This window comes from Cyprinus carpio, chromosome B8, assembly GCF_018340385.1.
Source record: "Cyprinus carpio isolate SPL01 chromosome B8, ASM1834038v1, whole genome shotgun sequence".
Classification (NCBI taxonomy): domain Eukaryota; kingdom Metazoa; phylum Chordata; class Actinopteri; order Cypriniformes; family Cyprinidae; genus Cyprinus; species Cyprinus carpio.
In genome coordinates, this window is record NC_056604.1 from 8,512,185 (window position 1) to 8,528,278 (window position 16,094).

General features: G+C 36.7%; 1 protein-coding gene across 2 annotated transcripts in view; it reads right to left on the reverse strand.

Annotated features, from left to right (window-relative positions):
* Positions 1-16,094, reverse strand: part of agbl4 (AGBL carboxypeptidase 4) — a 327,238-nt gene that overhangs the window by 22,415 nt on the left and 288,729 nt on the right. For both annotated transcript variants that reach the window (XM_042729535.1, XM_042729534.1), the window contains 3 exons: positions 13,657-13,771; positions 10,855-10,966; positions 379-531 (listed from right to left, as the gene is read on the reverse strand). In XM_042729535.1, coding sequence (XP_042585469.1) covers positions 379-531; positions 10,855-10,966; positions 13,657-13,771 — 380 coding nt within the window. The remainder of the gene's footprint in view (positions 1-378; positions 532-10,854; positions 10,967-13,656; positions 13,772-16,094) is intronic.

The following is a 16,094-nucleotide window of genomic DNA, read 5'->3' on the forward strand; positions in this document are numbered from 1 at the left end:
TTACATTCTTAATTTTCATTTACATGCAGTCACAAATAATGCAATAGTAACATATTAATAATTTCTAGGATATAACACACTGTATTTTTAAGAAACTGGAGTAAATTTATAGTCTAGTAGTTAGTTAATATGCTCCAACACAATAAAGAGAAAAAAAAAATTGTCATCACAAAATATTTTTGAATGTTGTGGTTCAAAACGACATTGCATTTTTCAAAATGCTGTTTCACATGCAGAAGGAAGAAAATCACATGAGAGATTGAGTAAATGTGAGTAAATTATGACAGAATTTTAATTTTTGAGTGACCCATCCCTTTAAGCCAAGGTGTTTATGCATAGAGCATTAAAAGTAACTATGGCAATACCCATTACACTTACAAGAGAGAAGTCAGGTGCGTTTTGGCACAGGAGTCGAGGAAAGACGGCCTGTCTCTGCCCTATCTCCTCTTCCTCAAAAACATTACCATACATGAAGCCATTCATCATGGTGGAGTGGGCGTGCACGTCAATGTAGAACTCCAAACTCACTTTCTGTAAATCACATGGAGAGAGATACAATGATTGAGAGAGATCAGCTAGGCAAGTGGAAAGATGAACAGGCAGAACACATCATGTCAACAGTATTTAAAATAACTCACCATTATCAACAAGAGAAAAAAAAAATCTTTTCAAAAGGATTGTTCAAATGTACATTCATCTTCATACAATTCATATACATAATACATAACAGCACAAATGTTTGTAGTCATAAAGAAATGATTATTTTTTGAAAAGGATGCATTTAACTGATCAAAAAAGACAGTCAATACATTTATAATGTTACAAAAGACTTCAACGGCAAATAAATGCTGTTTTTTTTTTTTTTTTTTTTACTTTAAATATATCAAAGAATCCTAAAAAATGTCTCAAACAGACTAGTGATGGTATATATATATATTTTTTTAAATATTACAATAGGAAAATGTCATTTAAAATTTTTTTTACTTTTACTGTATTTTTGACCAAATAAATGCGGCCGGTCTTCTAAATATCCGCATTTTGTGTTCCATGGATGGAAGAAAGTCATACAGGATCGAAATGACATGAGCTTGAGTAAATGCTGACAAAATGTTCATTTTTCCAGTTAACACAGACAGCAAGTGAATGACTGTCCATAGAAAAACAGAGCAAGCAAACATCTTAAATATTAAACTATCAAACTATGCTGTGGTTTCACATCACCGATGCTCCGAGTGCAAAAATAAGCACAGCATTATTCATCACGGCCCTGTGAAAGAGCAACAACACTCCTGGGTGTTTTATAGAACAGCTGTCACAACTGCCATAGTTTAGAGGGATTAATTCATGTTCCTGAGTCAGCAAGCGAAGCAGGCACGCCTCACTACCTCAACCGCGGTCTGGATTTCAGGCGTTTAATGCAGAATAAATGATTAATATGGACCAGGAAACACATACAATAATATTTGTCAGCAAAAAAACGCACAGAGCAGAAATTCAATTTAGAAACAAATGGCAAAGTGTCACCAGAAAGAAACATCTCAACAAAGAAGACCGAAAACATGTATATACTTCTGCGAAAGCAGTAGAAAGAGACGTGAAAAGTGTTTACATCCTCAAAAAAGCTTTTAAAGTGTTCAAACGGTGGACAATCCTTCAGATACGCCCCCTCTCAAGCCTCCCACACGCCATTTTGGCTCTGTGTTGTCTCAGTTACAGTCTAACAGCACTGCAGTGCAGGAAACTACTGCTCCATCATGGCTGCCACATCATTAAGCTTGCGCTTGGCAAGATGATGAGAGAGACACTTCTGTGTGGTTTTGTGTGGAGAGAGGATCACGCTGTCGAGCAGAACGAGGTGTCGCCACGCAGAGGGCTGCCGTTTGATGCGCCTCGCCTGCGTGTGTGTGTTATTGTGTGTGGGTGAGAGAGAAAGAGTGAGTCACGGCGCTTTGGTGACAAGGCATCAAAAGGAGCATCCTGCTCCACGTATCTATACGGCGACAAAGTAATGGCCATTTTGTTCAAGGCTGCCTATCATTCTCCATCCGTTGTGTACATTGTAAGCATCTGATGCAGGCATAATATGGCCCACTCCTCTACCCTTTGACCCCCCTCCTGTGCTCTCTCCATCTATGCCGTGCCTTTTCATTCTTCATTACGCATTCCGAAGCGCACCTCGAATCCCGCAGGTCGTCGGGAGAGGGAGGTAAACCAGAAGTAAGGAAGAGAGAGTGAGAGAGAAAGAGAAACATCAGGAGTCAAAGACCTAGAGAGAGAAAAAGAGAGAGAGATGCGAGTGGGGGGAGAGATCGGGCAGCACCCAGTGCTTGAAATTCCGCTCACAGCCAAAGCAATTTCCTAGTGAGCGCAGGGCTGTCAGGCCTCTGATGGCAGGCGGTGAAATATGGTGGCTGAGAGCGGGGCGGCTGCACGCATGCCAGTCTGATAGATGGAGCCCGCAAGGAAGAGGGAGAACAACACACAGACAAAAAAAAAAAAAAAAGAGGAGGAGGGAAAACGAGAGAGAGAGAGAGGCACTGGTCACTGTTAAGGTAGCTCCATCAGCTCCTTCAAGGGGTTCCCAGTGTGCAGTAGAGGGGGGTAACTGTCTTATCGCCCACATACTTGCCGTACATTACAAAGTCGGGGTGGGGCCGCTGACTTTGCTTACATGTATACACGTTCACACACACATTTATGACCTTTTCTCTTGCTCAAAGAGATGCTTACGATCACACGCTGTGTAATGGCAATGTATGCGTGAAGTGCTGTGTTCCTTCAGCAAGGACCGTTGGCTCATTTTGCACCGTTAACAACATAATTAAGAGTGGAAATGAAATGGCCGCTGCTCCGCTCTGCAAGAGCTGTTCTCTACCTCCGGGTTAGAAGTAACCTTTCAACACTGATCTGGGACCAGGTGCCTTCTGTCATGGTGCTGAGCTCTTGGAAGACAAAGAAATGAAAAGCGAAATGCAAAAAAGAAGACTTTCATACCTGGGTCATTCCTTTTATACAGTACCTTAAAAAAAAAAAAACTAAGGAAGTTGTTTGTTAAATAGATTTTTATAAAAGTATAGGATGAAAATGAATTTGAGGACATGGTAAAAAACAAAAACAAATGAAGTGTTTAGTGTTTTATTTGATATTTGTATTTTGTATAGAATATGAATTTTATGTGTTTTTTATGTTTATGTTTATGTGTTGTTATTAAAACTAGTTAAATAACATTAAAATTAAACTAGTTTAAAATATTTGCATAATTTAAATAAAATATATATAGCTATATAGAAATACATAAGCATAAAAAACAAAAACGTAAACTAAGATTTTAAATGTACACTAAAAGGGAAAGTTCATGCAAGTACTTGAGGGTGAATAAATGATAGCAGAATTTTCTTTTTTTGGGGTAAATCATCTTTTACATCTTTTTAACGTAAAAATAAAAGAGTTAAAACTGTTATAATCGTATATAAATAATACTAAAATAACTTATTACTTAGAATTTGTAATTTTTCTGTTTAGAAGTGTATAGAAATTGGGGATATGACAAAATAGCAACTACTATTTAAATAATTAAATAATATTTAAATAATATTATGAAATATTATACACTATATCTAAATATATAAGATAATGAATATAATCATTGTATAATTTACCTCAATGATCATTTAATTCTAATACTGTTAGGAAAATAAAATAAATATGAATTCCATTTTCAAAATCTGTGAAGTGAGTATTATCCCTATTATTATAAAATAAAACTAGAGTATTAAAGTTCCTTTGGTATAAAAATATCCTTTTCAAGGTGAAAATTACATCCGTCTCGAAATTACGACTTGATTTTCCTTATGCAATATCAAGGACGTTCATGACAGAAAAGTACAGTCACCATCTACAGCCCTCAATGTCAGCAAACAGACAGCCAATCACACACTCTTAATGTGCTGTCAATCAAAGGTGGACAATACTCCGCTAGCTTAACGCTGATTGATTGTTCAATTAGCGTGCGTCTCTGACCTCCAGATTTGTTCATTTGAATTTGTAATTAAGCAATTAAGGGCAATTAAGAAATTAGGAATATGAAAATAGAGCATAATTTGAGTGTCGATGTGTTGAATATGCAAGTACATATAAAAAAAAAAAAAGGAAGTTAATGCCCATCACACTTTTTGCATGTGAGGATAGCAGGCAAACGTCTATCTGTTCCTTTGAGTAGAAATGGAAGGTCAAAAGAATTTAGTCGGACGAGCACTTATCTAAGGAATAGTAATTAGTCTGGGCTGTTAAGGCCCATAAATGCTCTGCTTATCTGTATGAATTAAGAAATGGTGCTGATTTAAGCAGGATTAGAAGCTGATGCATTTAACCACAAAGCACTTGGCATCAGCAATACCTATAAAGAGAAAAGGACGCAACAGATTCTGCTCGCTCAGAAGTTTGCCCATCCTCCACAGATGAGAAAAAAAAGAGATTTTGATAATGCAAGACTTGAAATACAGTTGTGATGTGGAAAATATTCTGATTGAGGTCAAAACACAATTACATGCAAAGCGAAAGCAGAAAAGGAAAGATGGAAGGCGTCTGTGTGCGTGATCTTTGAAAAGACAGCTCATCAGACAGAGTTCAGATTATTTCTTGCTTTTAAGATTTTTGCCAGGGTGGAAAATGGCTTCGCTCCATAATGCAACAGTTTCCATCCTCCTTCCTTCATTACAGATGGTATACCCAGCTCTTCAGCACAACACAGATGTGACTTAATACTCGAGCTGGGTAAAATAGCTAAAATAATAAATATTTCTGAATGTTGTGTCGACATTCATATGTGATTTTTAGGAAACATTACAGTCAAATAAAAAGCTTAAGATTAAAATCCAAAGTCCATACCATTTCTAATCAAACATCAGAAGCTCATCTGTGTTTCTGACTTCTCTTATAAACAATACGCTTAAAAACATGAGAGGGACAGAGAAAGAAAGAGAGAAAAAGACAAGTCAAGATATTTCAGAAGATTCACTGAAAGTGAGATGATGGAAGGACAGAGGACAGGAAGTGATGATGGACGTAAATTGCCCGTAAATCTCGGTGATCGCTTAGAAAGGTGCGTCTGACACCAGAGGACGTCTCAACTCTATCTTTCTCTGTCTTTCTTTCTCTCTCGTTCTCTCGCAAGACTGCTTTCTGCCACTATCAGAATCACACACAACAGCTCATAGACACACACACAAAAGAGCAGCAACCACACAGGGAAGAGGAGGGGGTGTTTCAAGGTGCAATATTCATCTGGCCAGTCTGACAGGATCTAATACATTTGTTTCAGAAGGAAAATTAATTTTCTAATATTAAAAAGGTCAGAAATGAACCATGGCAATACCGGCCCTTTTGTCATCTTTAACAAATTATCCAAAATGCTGTTGTCAGATTGGTGGGGATATCTGGGCCATGATGAATGATCGAGGTAATCAGCCAATCAAAAAGAATCCCTCTCTCTCCATGATAAATGATCTGGAAAAGCAGCGTGTTATACGTGGGAGATAGGTCCATTTGTTTCCTTATTCTTTCCCCTTCTCTCTCTTTCTTTCTTTCTCTCACTTTTTAATTTTTCCTAAAAAAATACTTGGCGCTTATGGACAGATATACACCTGCATCACTAACTTTGAGTCATTTTCTCACCTGCTCACTCGAGAGTGTAATATGGCGAATTGTTTCGGTTTAAAAACCACTCAGGTGACTTTAGTGCTCAAAGAGATGGATTGAACACAAAATCACATCAATGATGTGTTCAAAATGTACCTAAATATGGGCTTGTTTCTGGCACAAACAAAAAACTTCAATGACACCACTGAAAAAAGGCAATGAAAACACTTAGCATTAATAAACTGAATAATTAGGACACAAATAGCTGTATCCTCAAAGCAAATACAAAGTCATTGCCAATATCAGTTGTAGAAATGCAATAAACTTTATATTAGTAACTGCTATAATTTGAGCAGTGCTGTGTAATTGGTGTAAAGTACTTTTTCTGCTAGCACTGGTTTAAACATATTTGCCTGAGAAAGGCATGCAAGCTAGTGTGTTAACCAAGAAAGGTTTGTACAATTAAAAGGTGAGTGTCGTAGATTAGCATGCGTTAGCTTAGTATGGTCTTTGTTAGCATACTGGGAACGGGGAGCTGGTGTGTTGACTTGGCATCGAACTCTGCCCGCTGTTGAACCAGTTGCAGCCTTGCAGACTAATTAATATCCATGCTACAGTTTGTGTGCAGTTGAATATGAGAGCATGTCTATGTGGAAACATGCACTTTCTTAAAAAAAAAAAAAATCAGGAGGTGCTTAACCTTCAAACTATTATTTTTCAACCCTGCTAGCCATATGTAAATACAGGTAACTTAATTTGTGTGATTTTGCTATTGCATTCAAACAATAAATTGACCAAAACATTTATTTTAAAAAATAATACAAAATAAATAAACTTAAAATTTGAAATAAACTGTCCTGATAATGGTGAAATATCAGGTCAGATTCAAGGACTCACAAAATATTAATATTTATTTGTATGTGTATGTGTGTGTGTGTGTGTGTGTGTGTGTGTGTGTGTGTATACATAACACATATATAAAGTATATGCTAACATATATTAATATACAAATTCATATTTAAGAAATTAAGAAATTCATACAGGTATACAATGCATTAAATTCACAAGTAGGTAAAGATTGGTAAAAATCTCTATTTGACATTTTTCTATAAATCTATTTACGATGTTTTTTTTTTATGTTTAGTCAAAGAACCCTGAAAAGGTATCGTAGTTTCCACAAAATTATTAGGCAGCACTACCATTTACAACATTTATAATTAGAATTATCTCTTGAGCACCAAATCAGCGTATTACAACGATTTCTGAAGGATCAGCTGATCCTGAAGACTGGAAACTTAAAATACATTGAATTTGAAAATAAATAAAATAAAATAAAACATAAAATCAATGAATTTGAAAATAAAATAAAATAAAATAAAATAAAATAAAATAAAATAAAATAAAATAAAATAAAATAAAATAAAATAAAATAAAATAAAAATTTAGGAAGTGTCAAAATAATATTATCAATTAGTTTTCAATATATTTTCTTTCTTTTTAAGATACAGATATCTGACAAACAAATTAATAATAACTTTTCATTCTAGTTTTATTTGGTAATTTAACAGTCTGTTAAACATATCTAATAGTTCTCTCTTTTAAAAAATAAATAAATAAATAAAATTGGCAGTTATGCCTCTAATGCTTTAAAAAATAACGGCCCAAAGTGTACCATCTTGGAGGAATGTGCCAGTGGGCAGTGGGGGCACTGCCCCCTGTCAGTGGGCTGGCACAGAGATTGGCATCCCATAGCTTTGATCTGTGCTGTGTCTAACGTGATTAACCATAGAGAACACAGCCAATGCCAGTCTGGCTTGAGATCTTGCATGGCACGCATATTTGTATGTGTCTGTGCATGCATTTGTGTATGTGTGAGAGCACTTGTTTGCATTTGTATGTATTTGTCAGTATAGCTGTGAGATGCTCAGTGTGATGTTGGGGAGGGAAGTGTTTCCCCATCCTGATCTCTCCTCCTCTGTTGTGCATACTGAGATGTATTTATCAGTCAAAAACCCTCCATGCCATATTGTGAACAACAACAACAAATGCACAAGTACACCAAAACTCCATCCAAATGTAAACTGCCTCACAGACATTAGCAGCTCATATAAGCTCAACTCACAATAGCATACTTCTCATTCTGCAAATTGGGATTTCTCTTGATTTCCCAAGATTATTACTTAGCGGGGTGAATCTTAAAACCAAGCATAAGAGACATCAAAATTAATACAAAAGCCATATGAACCAAAAAAAAATGATGCCCCATGACAAAATTAATATTTTACTTGAGTTGCAGTCCAAATAGTATGTGAGAAGATAACGAGAGTTATCCTCACAGAACATTTCCATAAAATACATCAATATTTTTTAGATAAACTGTATTGTATTTATGAAAAAAAAAACACAAATATAATTAATACATAATAATTTAGGCCCTATTTTTAATTATAACTTTTGTAATGTACAAATTTAGGGGGTCCCCAGTAAATTTACATCAACAGTTAAGATGATGACTTTCATTTGTCAGAAAATGGACATAACAATATTGCATCAAAACGATATCAGGAAATCTATCAATATTATTATTCTGATTAAATTTGAATGTCTATTTTTATACTGCATAGAAGTCACAAATGTGACCCTGGACCACAAAACCAGTCTTACGTCGCTGGAGTATATTTGTAGCAATAGCCAAAAATACATTGTATGGGTCAAAATGATAGATTTTTCTTTTATATCAAAAATCACCAGGATATTAAGTAAAGATCATGTTCCATGAAGATATTTTGCAAATTTCCTACCGTAAATATATCAAAACTTTATTTTTGATTAGTAGATTTTTTTTGCAGCCTCAGCTTCCAGATTTTCAAATAGTTGTATCTCTGCCAAATGTTGTCCTATCCTAACAAACCATACATTAATGGAAAGCTATTTATATATCAGCTTTCAGATGGGGCATAAATCTCAATTTCTAAAAATTGACACTTAAGAGGTTTTGTGGTCCAAGGTCACAAATATACTGTATATTTACACACAAGAGCAGATTTTGTCAGGTAAACTGCTTTCGTGGAGCTAAGGAAAGATTTGAGAAGCAGCTCCATTTTAGAACATTCTCGTTCTGCATTAACTGTTTGGTTCAACATTTAAATCTACACTGCTACACAGCAAGCCAAAAGCATTGTTGTAGCCCAAAATATCAACATTGTGTTAATTTTAATGCTCGTGTGACACCCCTACTTGTGGTTTGCACAGGGCTGTCAGGATTTGTGGTACACTGCCTTGAGCAACTAAACTCCAGGTGGATTGTTTCTGTAATAAGTGTACTGCAACTCACTTTGGATAAAAGCATTAGCTTAATGACTAATAACATACAAGGGAAATGTCATTTTCCTGGTTATGTTCCCTTGGTGACCCTTCTAAGTGATAGGTGAACTTCTGACTTCATGTGCTTAAACTGGCAACTACTCAAACGTATTGTGAGCTTGTTATTAACAACAACTGCACAAAAAAGAGAAAGGGGCACTATGATTTCCCCAAAACCCCACTAAATCTCTTTAAAAGGACAGAAGGGAATGAAACAAGGACACAAAGTGAGGGATCCAGAAAGAGCTATGAAATGTTTACCTCTCCCCTGAGTCCATCTCTCCTGCCTACACACACTCTTTCCTCATAAAACCAGTGTCCTACACATCTGTCTAAACTAGCTGCCTCTGTCTTTTTTTTTCTAAAATAAAATATTCTACTCAACAAAAGGGCATTAAAGGGTTAGTTCACCCAAAAATAAAAATTCTGTGATTATTTACTCACCCTCTTGTCGTTCCAAACCTGTAAGACCTTCGGGACACAAATTAAGATATTTTTGATGGAATCTGAGAGCTCTCTGACCTTCCATAGACAGCAAGGATATTACCAAGATCAATGCACAGAAATGTACTGTAGCAAGGACATCGGTAAAATAGTCCTTTGTGCTTCGTAAAATTACAGTTAAACCTCTGATGTCACATGGAATATTTTACCGATGTCCTTGCTACGTTTTTGTGCGTTGATCTTGGTAATATCTTTGCTGTCTATGGAGGATCAGAGAGCTCTCAGATTCCATCAAAAATATCTTAATTTGTGTTCCGAAGATAAATAAAGGTCTTACGGGTTTGGAACGATACCGGATACTGTTTTTTTTTTTATTAAATAAATTTAGCATTGGTGAGCATAATTGCATTTTTTTTATGCAGTGACAGACTTTAACCTGTTGAACCATTTTCAGACAGATATCCCGAACACACTTTTTGTCTGCTATTTGTCGATTAAACCAGTGCTTTTGTTTTAAGGTGACTGGGGTGCTCAATCTAACGGAGCAATCAAGTAAGAGTTGTAAAGCTGCTTGTTTGGATCCATTTAAGACTCACGGAAAGTGCGCGACTGTGTTACTATGGAACGTTCCTCACATCTAATCTCACGATGTAATGAAGCATACGTGTGTGTGTTTGTTGGGATGTGAGGGACATGAGCAGATCACTCTGCCGTGAAGCAACACATTGATCAGTGTGTCAGGCCTAGGGGAAAGGTTAAGCTGCGTGGCACTGCCCTCCTCTCCTGAGTGTGCCTGCCGGTCTTATCAGGATGTGAAAGAGCAGGAAAGGGCAGACGATTCCCAGGACAGCATCTGACCTTCACTAATCCAACAACCTCACTCTTCTGCTATAATTAACATAAAGGAAGTTGAGGCGGCGCTTTCTCAAACAAAAGACAAGACAAGTGAGAGTGTGTATAGGTGACTCACCTGAGCAGAGGGAGAGCAAACACTCACATAGATACACTCATTGAGAAAAATGCTGAGTTGTAGCTGCTTTGAATAGTACATTGGTTCCTATATGCTGAGCCAGGTTCCAATACATACTACACACAACCTTGTGTTTCAAAGACAGTGTGTAAGTGTGTTTTTTTATTAAAGCTCAATGATAAAATACTTTCTCCTAACCCAGTTTAATGTGTAGAGACAATTAAAAGTGCACCATGTGAAGGCTGTTTTTCCCCACCATATAATATACTACATTTCACTCGTGCACTAAAGCATTAATTTGTTTATTTAAGCATCCAGCCCAACACTGACTCAGTGCTGTGGTTTTAGGGCAGGACAGTCTGTTAGAAGAGCGAAAGGAAATTTCAATGGGATATTTTGTTTTCACCAAAAAGTTGCTGCTTTACTATGTGGATACTCACTGGGTCTTGGTTCATTTGGACAATGAGTTGTTTGACGGCATGTAGAGTGGGATGGGCCCAAGGGGAAGGGTCCTGCCAATGACGGTTCAGATCGAAGCCCATTAAAGAACATCTAAAATAAATGCAAACAAATCAACCGTTCAACTCAGTAAAACAACTTTTTTGGCAGACCTCACAGAAAGCAAAATACTGTGCAAAGTGATAATATCACAGTGAATATGAACATATTTGATGTTTAATAGGTAACTATGAGGAGACTTTGGACCAGTAAGATTCCATGTGGGCAGGGCTGTGAGACCACAATCTTTCATGTCATTTACTATTGGGTTTGAACATCACAGATAAGCTCAAAGTGAAATCAACATGCATTCTGTGGTCAGAACTGCAGAAAAATCACACACAGTACATGTCCACTTGTGCAGAGCGAGCAAGAGAGATGAGCGGCAGGTACATGCAGGACATTGTGGGATTGACAGCGGAGAGGTGTACGCATCGAAAAGTTGTGCATCATTCAACATTATGCAAATAAGAGGTGAAAAACATCAAATCGCTGTGAGGATGAACGCTGTGGCGTCTTTTAAAAACATTTCAATATCAGCAGATTTACATTGATTAGAGTTTCTGGTTGGTTCACGTACTTAAATTACATATTACTAATTTTAATTCAGATTTAAAAGTTTACACAGTTTAATTGTGGCTATACTATAATAATTTATATGTAATACTTCAATTAACATATTTTATGGGAAGAGCTTGTTTGTTCAATTGGAACAGATTTGGAAAAATTACATCATTTTCTCACCAAAAGGATCCTCTACAGTGAACGGGTCCCATCAGAATGATAGTTCAAACAGCTGATTAAAGCATCACAATAATCCACAAGTAATCCACACAAGTCCAGAAATAAAAAGCTACTGTACAAGTTAAATAAAATCAGCCGTTTTAACCTTAAACCACTGCTTCTGGACAAAATGCAAATCCACAATCCATTATTTAAATCCATTTATCGGCTGTTTGAACTCTCATTCTGACGGCACCCATTCACTGCAGAGGATCCATTGGTGAGCAAGTGATGCTCAATTTCTCCAAAGCTGATGAACAAACTAACTCATCTACATCGCTGATGGCCTGAGGATGAGTACATTTTCAGCAGATTTTCATTTTTGGGTGAACAATTCCTTTAAAAGCAATCACGACACACACTAAAGACAACCCCACAGCTCTACATTTACAGACAGAAATTTGTGTCTGGTGTTTTGGGCAATATTAAGAGTGTTCTTCTTCCACACCATTGGACATGTACAGGTCTCTGTTTGTTATTTTCCTCTCCCTGAGGCAGTGGACTGATGTGGGGAATGGACAGATGCCTAAGTCCCTGCTGCGGTCCAGCTGAGACTCTGTGACTGTGACTTTGAGCTGAACCTGTAGTCAATGCTGCAGCTCTCAGAACAACACTAATCCCCAGTCAGCAAGGATTGATCCCATGTCCCCTCCTGCATCTGCTTTCTCTCTCTCTCTCTCTCTCTCTCTCTCGACCAATAAACTACTGATTCAGCACAGAGGGAGAGAGAGAGATGGATCTGATCTCTAATTATGGAAATCAATGGCTCTCGTTGAGGCAGCATCGGTTAAAGTTGCTGTCTAGGGCACCTTTAAGGGTCAGTAGTGCCGTATGTCGTATGTCAGCCCTGTCACCACCACTGAACCATTGAGCCGCCTCTGCAGTTCATGAGAGCCATCACAAGGTGGCAGCCACTGACGCAGTTTCTGTGGGCCTATGGGAAAACACAGCGAGCCTCTGATGTATTCAGAATGATCACCACCATTATATAAAAGCCAATAACGGGATTAGGAGAGAAGATAACACATGCCATGCATGAACAACTGCAGCCCTAGTGTAGAGAGGCCACTGCACACACACACACACACACACACACACACAGTTGTATTACAATTGACTTTTGTAGACTTTCACTTCACTTGTCATAAAATACTGACAGATAAGGGGCTTTGAGTATGATGACAATAATAATAATTATTATTATCCTTATTATTCTTAACATTAACATTAATATTATTATATACATACATACAGGACTATTTTAAAGTTTATTGTCTGTAAGATTTTTGTTTTTGAAATAAATTTCTTATGCTCACCAAGGCTGCATTTATTTGATAACAAATACAGAAGGAACAGTAATATTGTGAAATATTATTATAATTTTAAATGCTTTCTTTTTAAATATGTTTTAACATGTAATTTATTACTGTGATGTCAAAGCTGAATTTTCAGCAGCCATTACTTCAGCATCACACAATCCTTCTAATATGCTGATTTGGTGATTAGGAGACATTTATTATTATTATCATCAATTTTAGAAACAGCTGTGCTGCTTTATATTTTTGTGGAAACCATGAAACATTTTTTTTAAGGCTTCTATGATGAAAAGAATGTTTAAAAAGAAGTAACAAGGTTTTTTTGTAACAAGGTAAGTCTTTACTGACACCTTTGAATTGCATCCTTGCTGAATAAAAGTATATTAAAATGAATAAAATTGATTGAAAAAATCTTACTGACCCATATAATATAATTTCAATGATTACATTAAATAAAATGTAAATGATAATGATAAATAAATGATAACATTTATATATCTAATAATATGCATAAAATATCTATTATATTAAAATTACTATGCGATACTGGAAACTGTTATATGCCTGTTGCAATAAAAAATACAATGTAAATATAATACAATTTAAAATATTATATTATGTGCACAATTGTTCATTTCAGCTGACCTGTAGTTTCCCAGGTACACACCGTCAGGGTTGAGCATGGGAACGATCTTAAAGATCACATGATCACGCAGAACCTGAGCGATGGGATGCTGGCTGACCAGGAAGTCGATGACACCTGCAGGAAAGACAAATACACGCAATAAAGTATAACTCACGACACGCAAAAGAAGTTCATCATATCAAATTGAGTTTGAAAGACAAAACATTAATTGGACAGCAAATGGCATTAAAACAACAGTGAAGGATATCAGAGTCACACATCTCCAGTCAATACAAATGAAATAGACCAGACAATAGAATGAAAGAGAGAGATTTGAGAAACAAAGATCATACTAATTAGAGCAACAAAATGAATAAGAGACACAGACAGAGGCCAGACGGAGAGAATGGCAGAGAGTGAGGCATGTCGATAGCGGCGGTCACCAGTTGTCCTTCCATTTGCCCTGTACTGAGAGCGAATAATTGACAGGTAAACAAGAAGCATAGAAAGAGAGAGCAGGAGTGTGTGTGTGAGAGGGCAGACCCCATCTCATTCCCCCATCTTCCTCAACCTCTCACCCACTCTGTCCTGCTCATTAGTGCTAATGGAGGCATAACAAGCTCTCTAATTGAGTCAATGTGGCACAGAGGCAGGCCACACTGCTATGCTATCTAATTGCTTGAAGTTCCTATATTTATTCATGCATATCTGCATGTGTGTGTGTTATTAAGGTGGCAGGGCAGGTGACTTTGAAGCTTCGTACTGACTGAACTTCAGTTAAGCGTAAAAGCCCTCTTCAGAATTACAACAAGTCCAAACTCAATAATTAGCTGCATGAAGATTTGGGCTGAGTCCTAAATTATTTGGATGCACACAGAAGTTATAGACCGACTGTTTTGTTTTCAGTGGCAAATTATAATGCAGGATGACAGACGGTAGAAGTCATGCAGATACAGTATATACACAATTATATAATATACATCTACAACAATACAATTTAATATTGGTAAATAAAACAAAAACAATTCAATTTCATTTTAACATTTTAGAAAATGTGAGTGTTCCTGAGTGTCACCATGGTTGCCAAGGGCCCACAGCACTTCCTAGAAATATTTTAAAACAGGGGTCTTAAAAACTTTTTTAGGCTCAAGGCCCTTAACTAACCTGTGCATGGCACATTATTAATATATTTTTGATTTTAGACATGACATGACTAATATATACACAGGTAAAACAATAATGTGCACTACTGTTCAAAGGTTTTGGTCATTTTTGTATTTATTTATTTTTATTATTTAGCATGGATGCATCAAAAGTAACAGTAAAGACATTTATAATATTACAAAAAATGTATATTTGGGGAAGTTGTGGCCTAATGGTTAGAGAGTTTGACTCCTAACCCTAATGTTGTGGGTTCGAGTCTCGGGCCGGCAATACCACGACTGAGGTGCCCTTGAGCAAGGCACCGAACCCCTAACTGCTCCCTGTGCACTTTGGATGGGTTAAATGCAGAGCACGGGTCACCATACTTGGCTGTATGTCATGTCACACTTCACACTATTTTAAATAATTGATGTTCTTTTTAATTTTTCTATTCATTAAAGAATCCTGAAAAAAATAAAATAATATATATATATATATATATATATAAAACTGGATTAATGGCTACTGAAACTTCAGCTAGAGAATTATAGAAAAAAAAATATATATATATATATATATATTTATATATATTTTATGAGTGGTTATGAGTAAAACTCATTACCATGTGGTTTCCCGAGTGTTGCTTTAGCTTTGTTGATATTTAACTGCTATTGTATTTTTACATTTAGTTTAGATTAGTTAGAGCTGAAACAAAAACTAGCAGACCCCCTTCAATACCACATCATACTCCCTGTAGATAGAAGACCCCCATTTTAGGGTAACAAAGAGCCATTAATGATTTTACATTAAGCTTTGGAAACCTCTAACATAATCCACCTGTGAAAAGACTGCATTGTATCATCATTTGTCAAGGACACTTTCAGGGAAGCTATGTCTCTGTATTGTAATGCAGAGTGAAAGCAGACTTTTCTATAGAATTGATGTTATTGATGGTATTGCCTTTGAAATCCGGGCATTTTGTCAGACTGTTGTGTCAGCAAGTGTTGTGCTCTGTGACAGGTAAGGTCTTTGCATTGCCGGCTTTAAACAGATTTAGGAGTGATGCAGAGAAGGTGAGCTGACACTTCCTCTAATCTTCCATACACTCCCTGACCTCCTGTTTTTCTGTTCATCCATTGACCTTCGCTCACAGCGGAACCAAGCCATGCGCCAAACTTAAAGTACAAAAAGAAAAGCGTTCTGATGAACCGCAGAGGCCCACCAAGGCCATCGTTGGTCAGTGTTCTGTATTTCAGCAGATTACAGAATCTCAGGACATCATCGTGCTGTGTATGTTTGTGTGTCGAGACGAGAC